Below are 7728 nucleotides of genomic sequence, written 5' to 3'. Positions count from 1 at the left end.
AAAAAATAAAGTCGCTCATAACAAGCTTAGCGTATATGAAACAATTGTAAATAGTAGTATTTGATATAAGCTAATATACAATCTTAAATATTAGTGTTACTCTTCGATGTATTTGCATAGTTTTTATTTCACGCCCAATAAACAGTTTTCATTATGTGAGAATCACGTGTTTTTATTAAAAGTATATGTAAAAATGCATAGTTTAAAGGTATATATCAACTTAATAAATTGAATTGTAAGAATTTTCTTTGAGAATCCAACCTTAATTAAAAGAAAGTTTTGTCCATTTGGTGAAGGTAGCACACGATATGATAGGTGACTATCTTATATTTGACACCACCATAAACAATCATGTTAATTTATAATAAACTTATAATAGTTCTAACAACAATAAAAAACTGATCATAAGAAAAAAGAAACTATTTATAAACCATTTCATAGCCATGAATAAAATTCCAAATTTCAAGTTATTGTGGAAGGCGAAAAACTTGGTAAAAAAAGACATTGTACTATGGTCTATGGATTTGATCTCTAGGCTAAAGACACACAAAATATATATATATATATATATATATATATATATATTCTTTTGGATTTGCTATCCATATCGATAACTTGTCCCTCCAAGCGAACCTATAGTTTTACACTAACCCACTTCCCAAACAGACCCCATCAAAATTGCGGGAACCAACGGGTATTTTTGGCGGGAATCCCACGTGGCAAGCGGGCACACCATCACCATCTCATGTTCGCGCCAAAAAAACCCTAAATATACACTCACTCCTTCTTCTTCCGAGAAATTCTCACCCAAAACTCTCCGTCGTATTTTCTGAGTACCAAATGAACGCGTCAGAAACCTCTTTAATCCCCTCCAAGACCTCCAAGAAGGCCCTTTTCCACTCCCAAAACCCTGGCCCTAACCAATTGAGCACCAAAACCCCAGAGAAGCTCGCACAGCTCCCCCGCCGCGGCCGCTCGCGCAACCGTGGCGTCGCGCTCTCGATCAATGATGTCCGAAAGGTGGCTGAGAGCCTCCATGAGCGATCGCCGGGTAAGTCGGGCCGGCCCAATTCTGCCAGAAGGCAGATCGAATCCTGGCCCGACGAGAGCCCGGCCCGTAAACCCAAGAAAACCGCCGGAGAGCCCGTAAAGCTACCGGAAAAGTGAGAGATTTGAGTTTTGTTTAATTCTAGTTTTGATTTTAAGTAAACTGATTTGGTTAATTATTGGGGGTTCTTTGTGGTTAAATGGGCAGGTATGAGATTCTTGGTGAGTTTTTTGATAGCTTGGATAGTTCGATTCGGTTGTTGCGGTTGAAGGGTTCGACGCCGACTTTCACGAATATTTGCCCGAAAATCGAATCTTTAACTGATAGGTATTTTTATTTGTTTTATTTAAAATTGTCTGGGTCTTTTTTCTCTCTGTTTGTGTGGAGTAGGTATCTTGCTTTAATTGGTATGGATTTCTCAATGTCGTTTTCTGGTTAGAAAGTGCGATTTAGAGTCTTATTGCTGATATCCTCTGCTTGGTTGTTGAGAAAATAGAATCTTTTCTAGTAATTTGATTTATTTAGACTCTGTTTGGATATGGGAAAGAAGGAGCGAAAGTAGAAGAGACTTCAAAAATGCTAAGGAACATAATTTCTTAAGCAATTGACGATTTTTTTTTTTCTCCTTCTGAGACCCAATAGTCGCCAAACAGAGCCTTATATATGTTTAGTCTTTGGCTTTCGAGGTTAATGAATCTTATGGTTATAGTTCTTTCTTTTAACGTTTTAGGAGGTTTTCACATAGTCACTTGGCTCAGTTGAAGTTTATTTTACGCGAAGCAATTGAGATAAAGAGGATACTTGTGTTTGACGAGCGGACAAGTTGCATGAAGCCAGATCTACATGTTTCTATCAATATCAATGCGATAGAAAATGATGGGAAGTTGAAATCTGAAAGTGGGAACATGCATTTGAGGAAGGTCTTCCGTGCCCGGCTTGTGGATTTTTCAAAATCCCATCCTGAGGTATGCCTTATCAATTCTTTTTGTATATTACATGGGTTATCCTATATTTGTGCGTAGTTACCCGCCATTGTCTGCAATCACATAAGGTAGTAGTTTTTCAATCAGTTGCTTGACATTGCATTTTACTGATGGTCTAGTTGTCATGTCTTCTTTACCAACTGCAAAGGACAGTATGATATGGAATGAGAAATGCAGTGATATTTGATACGACAGACAAAAACCGTCGGCACATATTCCCTTTTTCCCAAGGGCATTCTTGTACTGAGATGCTTGTGTTTCAACTGTTGTCTCTATTCCTATCTATATACGAGCAAGAAGCTCTTTCTTTATAAACTTTGGTAAAAGGTTCTATCTTCCACCGCGGCAACCAAATAAGAATGGGACTTAAGGCAAATCTATGTTTTTACTTGTTAGGAATCTTTTTTTGGGTTTGAAGATCATACCATAATGACCTAGCCAAGATCATTTCAATTAGGGTAATATTCTATGGTTGCTATTCTTGTCTTATTTTCAATTGATTGAAAAATCATCTTTACAGTACAGGCGCTTCCAACCTCTCACTTGCTACAATTGTTTGACCATAGATGTTACTGTCAGTGTTATATTTAGTACCGCTTAAAGATATATCTCAGTCGCCCTGATTTATGTTTAATGTGAAGCAGTTGTAGTATATATTAAACGAAGTTTTTGGATTGTTTTGTTCCAATACCATGTAGTCTAAAATATATTTCTTCTGCTTTTAGGTTGATGAAATTCCAGAGGAAGCATTGCCCGAACCATTCAATCGTCCAAAACTTGATGTCCGTTCAAACATGGGCAAAATACCCACCTCATCATTTCCGGTTAAGACATCAATTGGTGCACTAGTAGCTCAGCAATCTGGAGAATCAGAAACCTGCATTCGGGGTGACGAAATTCCAGAAGGAATAGATCAAAATCTGAATTCAAACATAAATAAAGCTCCCAGCTTGTCATTGCCTAGGCCTACATCAACTGAAGCACCAAAAAATCAGCAACCTGCAGTAGCATCACTTCTCTCTCCATCTTTCCGTAAGTGCTTCTCACAGAAAGTCAGGAGCAATGAAGCAGAGAGTGCTTCTCAAAGCTTATCGAAGACTTCCCTCCAACCTTCAGATCTCCCAGTTCAAGAGTCACTCATTAACAAGAGTTCATCCAAAGAGGAAACCATTTCTGCTGCTGCTGCTCCTTTCCCAGCAAATTTGTCATTTGAACCAACCAGCAATGGAAAGCATGTAGCATTTTGTGCTTCTCCTGCTTGTTTCCCACCATCTTGCCCACCTGCAACCCCAAGCAAAAAGTTAGATGCCATGAATAGTGAAAATGGTTCTCCCACAGAAATTGCTAAGATCAATTCTACTCCTGCAAAACCTGCAAAACCTGCTTCCACTCCAGCTAGGCTGATGAATGTGACACCAGCATTGCATCCACCAAAGAGATGTTACATGAGCCCAGAGGATGATTCTACTAGCTCACCAAACAAGTTAGCTAGGCGTCCACCCCGTTCCAGGTCGTTAAAATTTGACACTCCCATAAAGAATGAAAACATTGTGGATGAAATAGATGGCACGGGAGGTGTTTCAGTTGATAATGATATATTTGATATTCTTCCCGAGAATCTTCTGCAATCGGTAAGCCCCATCACAATTCCTTATGCTTTCCTCCTTAACTGAGCATGCTTCTAAGTTATATCTAAATCAGTATACAATCAGTGTTTTTTTTTTTTTTTGGGTTGTCCTTTTAGTGTTATTTGACTGCAATAAATTTATTTTTGCTTCCTCTTTGCTTCAAAGGGAATTAAACAAGGAATAGGATATCAATTTCTTATGCATAATGTTTGCATGCTATTGCTGTGGCAATAATGTAAACTAGATAAAGAATGAGGTGTATAAGACCGCATGCGAAATTTTACCTATGCACAAAGAATAATGTATTTCAACTCAACCATTCCTGCATCCAACCCCTCTCTTCTTATTTACACAACCCCAGTTGGTTCAGACCATGGAATTGATGCACATATCATAACATCTTGTCAAAGACGAAGACATGGAGACTTTTAACTATTCTGATCCCATGATTAAAATTGAGAAGTAACAATTGTTTGCTTGTTGCAGTTAAGAGAGAAAGAGAGGAAGGCAATAGAGGAGCGAGATCCAGCAATCTCACAAGCAAAGAGGAGGCGACAAATGATTGCTAGTCTGCCTAAGCTCTTTAACATGATTCACTTCTTATTCCAGTCTATTAAGCAGTCTGTTATCACAAAAGAGGAGCTTATGCACAAGATAATTGCAAGCCAATGTGACATTGTTGACAGAAGTAAGCCTCTGTACTCTGTAGATATGTTTTCCATTTCTCTGGAAGTTTTTGCTCATACTCTTGATTTCTGTTCGCAGGAGAGGTTTTAGAGCAGCTGAATCTATTGCTAGAACTAGTTCCAGACTGGATTTCAGAAAAGTTGCTATCTGGAGGAGATTCACTCTTCCGGTGAGCCTTGTTAATATATAGTATGGTTGTGTTTGAATCCATTGCGGTGGTGCTTGGAAGAAATAATAGACATTCAAATTATCTGTCTTGCAGAAAAAAAAATCATAATATATTCTTTTCATGGAATGAAACAAACTTCAAATTGTCTGATGTAATTATCTTTTTTGCAGTATAAATAAAGCATCAAGTCCTGAGTCAATACGGGCACGGCTTGAAGAAGCCAAGTGAGCTTGAGTGCGCAATGTTCTAGGTGATTACTGTAAAGAAGCATGTTGGGGATGGTCTACAATTTTTTCTTTATGATGGGCTATTTGTAAATGTTTTTAGCCTAATTCTTCCATATTAACTGATGCTCATAAAGGAGTAGATTTTGGAAGCCGACTCAGGTGGTTATGATGAAGCCTTTTGTCAGGTATATTAATTACATAGCAAGATTAGTAAAAAGCTTGACTTTATGGCTTTATTTCATTGAATGCGAAAGCAGCATCAATCATGTAATCTTGTAAGCAGTGAATCAGCATCAACTATTTGTTTTTTTATGGGATATCCATCCTATGGATTTTTGTCTCAGCAATGGTTTAACTTTTGACCCATTAGTTCACTTGCACAAAGCTTAATCTTGGAAGCTCAGAAAAGAAGAAGAAGAAGAAGAAAAGAGCTTTCTTTTTCCCTTCCATTTGTATGCATCAAAGGATACATTTAAATTTTATATTTTTCTCTCGGAGACCTATAGGCCTTCTTTTCTGGGTGAAAAAAAACCTTTAGGGGACTTCTTCTCTTGGTATCTTGGGTTCCTTCGGCTCATCATTAGACAAAAAAGATTTCTCTCGGGATTTGATGTCATATTGGTCACCTTCTTTGCCCCATAACACCAAGTATAGACCGAGGATGATGATGACTGCTCCCACAATTCTGAATGTTCCACATATCAAGTTAGAGACCATGTATTAGAAAAAATAAAATAAATAAAATTAAAAATTAAAAATAAAGGGTTAGAGACCATAGAAACGTGTGTAGGATCGGGATCTCTTGCAATTGTGAAAGCCTCTCAAAAGGGCCACACGAACAGGTGATCCACCTGTCTGAAAAGGTGTTTGGAGGTTGCAAGGGATCCCGATCTATGTTTGTGTGAGTGTTTCTCCTAAAGTGGGCAGAGACCTTGGTGATTATACCTGCCCATGTGCATCCTTTCGCCAAGAAGGAAGTATGCTTGAAGTCCTACCAACACAGTTCCGAAGGGATTAAATATGGTCACAAAAACTGGACCTTTTTGTACCGTACACCATAGTTGAACGAAGATTATCAAACCTGAGCATACAATTCCCTGCCATTTATCATACAAAAAGTAATAACGTCATTTAGTCTCTGTTTGGTTTGGCGGTTTCAAAACGTAAGATTTAGAAGGATATTATTTTTGAAACACCATTGTCTGTATTTGAAAACATGAATTTTTTTTTTTTTTATGTTCTCAAACCATCATCTTTCTAAAACATACTTTCAATCGGAACACTTTTTACGATTTTGTTTAAAAATGCAATTTTAGCCAACAAAATTATGGGGCAAACGGACTCTTAGAACCAATTAATAAGTTGAAATTCGAAATTCGTTCGTATTCTACTTACAGCATATACGATGTTCCAAAACTCAATGTTGAATGGAATGGACCATGCTGCTGGTTTGTGTTGTATGAGTACAGTAAAGACGGCTGATTGTGCTCCACCGACAAAGTTTATCCATGTAGTTAGTGACAGTGGCGCAGGATACTTCTTCATTGTAATTCCCTACGCAGTTCAAATATATTCACTATCATTTTTTATTTCCCAGAAAAAAAAAAAGAGATTTTCAATTGAGGCATGTGAGAGGGCGCTTTGAAGAGTTATTTACCTGCATAACGTACCATATAGACCATGATATGGAACTTGCAACAGCTAGAATTGGTCCTTTGATCCAGTTCTCATGAACATAATTACTTCTGATTATGTGGATCGGAGCACCCTTCCAACTTTGAAGTTCAGCTCCTTCATACAAAGCTATGACTATCACCCCTGCCAAGCATGTCAAGGTTCCCAGCACTTTGGCTATCCCACGAGGGTGCCTAACATCAAGACTCTCCATCCTACATAAAGTACACATTAAAAGGAGATCATCAAGTCCCCCAGTTGTTCAATGAGTGAAGAGATAGATGTTCATTGTTTAAACAGTTTTCGGACGGCCGGATTGGTGATGGAGTTTCTGCAAAACAGAGAAAGAAGTCACTGGAGTCTGTCGGTCCCTCATGAGACCGAGAACGTACACTTCGGTGGACGGACTCCAATGACTTTTTCTCTGTTTTGCAGGAGCTTTATCACCGGTCCGTCCGGCCGTCCGTAAACTGTTATAACATTCATAAAGCTTTAAGCCCCACCTGAGTGCAACGGCAATTACAAAAGTCAAGGATGGAACGGTGTTCACCACGGATGTGACAAAGGTTGGAGAGGTGTATTTCAAGCTTGCAAAGTACATGTTAAGGGTTAAGCCAACCCTGTTTTTGAAAAAGAAACAGAAACTGTAAGTTCTTCTGCTCTATCTCTAAATTTCTTCCACGTTCTATTGAAGAGAAATGCTTGACTACCTACCCTACTAGAGAAAGCACAAAAATCTCCAAAAACAAGGCTACTGTCATCTTTGGCCTTACTTTTCTGCAGGAAAGAAAATGAAAATCAAATGGTGAAACCCTTTGAATGTTGTAAAACATTGTTTGTCAGGAAGTGTATGATCTGCATATATATATATATATAGATAGATTCTGTACCTCTCAAGAAAATAGGCGAAAGGAAATATCACTAAACCCCCCAAAGCATGACGGTAGGTTACAAATACATGAGCATTCATCCCATGGTGGAAGGAAATGTCTGTGATGAGGTACAAAAATGTATAAGCCATGTGAGTCAGAACCATGAGAATGTGCGGCTTAAATCTCTTGTAGATCACCTTCAATTCACCTCCTACGGGTGCCATGGCTGCTAGTCTACCTTTTAGTCTCCCCTTATTTCCTTATAGTTAAGGCATAGAAGGCATCTATATATACTCATGGACGGATGTGGAGTACATTGAGTATTCTTTACCCCCATCATAAGCTCGCATGTTGATAGTATCATATTCTTGAAAGAAATTCCATGCTAAATAGATGAGTCAGATGACAACTGACTTGAAGAACTGCCCAAATTATGGACG

General features: G+C 38.4%; 2 protein-coding genes across 2 annotated transcripts; one reads left to right on the top strand and one right to left on the bottom strand.

Moving 5' to 3' along the window:
* Positions 1 to 782: 782 nt before the first annotated feature.
* On the top strand, positions 783 to 5085 carry LOC132166775 (CDT1-like protein b). The gene is made up of 7 exons (XM_059577660.1): positions 783 to 1163; positions 1256 to 1375; positions 1779 to 2013; positions 2757 to 3662; positions 4146 to 4347; positions 4425 to 4515; positions 4686 to 5085. The coding sequence occupies exons 1-7, from the start codon at positions 841 to 843 to the stop codon at positions 4741 to 4743; spliced, it is 1935 nt and encodes a 644-aa protein (XP_059433643.1). The 5' UTR covers positions 783 to 840; the 3' UTR covers positions 4744 to 5085.
* Positions 5086 to 5162: 77 nt separating this feature from the next.
* On the bottom strand, positions 5163 to 7512 carry LOC132166776 (WAT1-related protein At4g08300-like). The gene is made up of 7 exons (XM_059577661.1): positions 7307 to 7512; positions 7131 to 7193; positions 6920 to 7036; positions 6400 to 6631; positions 6138 to 6296; positions 5688 to 5839; positions 5163 to 5427 (listed from the first exon to the last, which is right to left on the bottom strand). The coding sequence occupies exons 1-7, from the start codon at positions 7510 to 7512 to the stop codon at positions 5277 to 5279; spliced, it is 1080 nt and encodes a 359-aa protein (XP_059433644.1). The 3' UTR covers positions 5163 to 5276.
* Positions 7513 to 7728: the final 216 nt, after the last annotated feature.

The sequence above is a fragment of the Corylus avellana genome, chromosome ca11 (genome assembly GCF_901000735.1).
Source record: "Corylus avellana chromosome ca11, CavTom2PMs-1.0".
Taxonomy (NCBI): Eukaryota; Viridiplantae; Streptophyta; class Magnoliopsida; order Fagales; family Betulaceae; genus Corylus; species Corylus avellana.
This window is presented reverse-complemented; position numbering and strand designations above follow the sequence as displayed.

Excerpts from the sequence above, each read along its gene's own strand:
- LOC132166775 (XM_059577660.1), top strand. The coding sequence starts at position 841 with ATGAACGCGTCAGAAACCTCTTTAATCCCCTCCAAGACCTCCAAGAAG. Across the intron at positions 3,663-4,145 it reads CCGAGAATCTTCTGCAATCG|TTAAGAGAGAAAGAGAGGAA; the intron begins GTAAGCCCCATC and ends TGCTTGTTGCAG. Across the intron at positions 4,348-4,424 it reads ATGTGACATTGTTGACAGAA|GAGAGGTTTTAGAGCAGCTG; the intron begins GTAAGCCTCTGT and ends TTCTGTTCGCAG.
- LOC132166776 (XM_059577661.1), bottom strand. The coding sequence starts at position 7,512 with ATGGCACCCGTAGGAGGTGAATTGAAGGTGATCTACAAGAGATTTAAG. Across the intron at positions 7,194-7,306 it reads TTCGCCTATTTTCTTGAGAG|AAAAGTAAGGCCAAAGATGA; the intron begins GTACAGAATCTA and ends TCTTTCCTGCAG. Across the intron at positions 7,037-7,130 it reads TTTGTGCTTTCTCTAGTAGG|GGTTGGCTTAACCCTTAACA; the intron begins GTAGGTAGTCAA and ends TTTCAAAAACAG.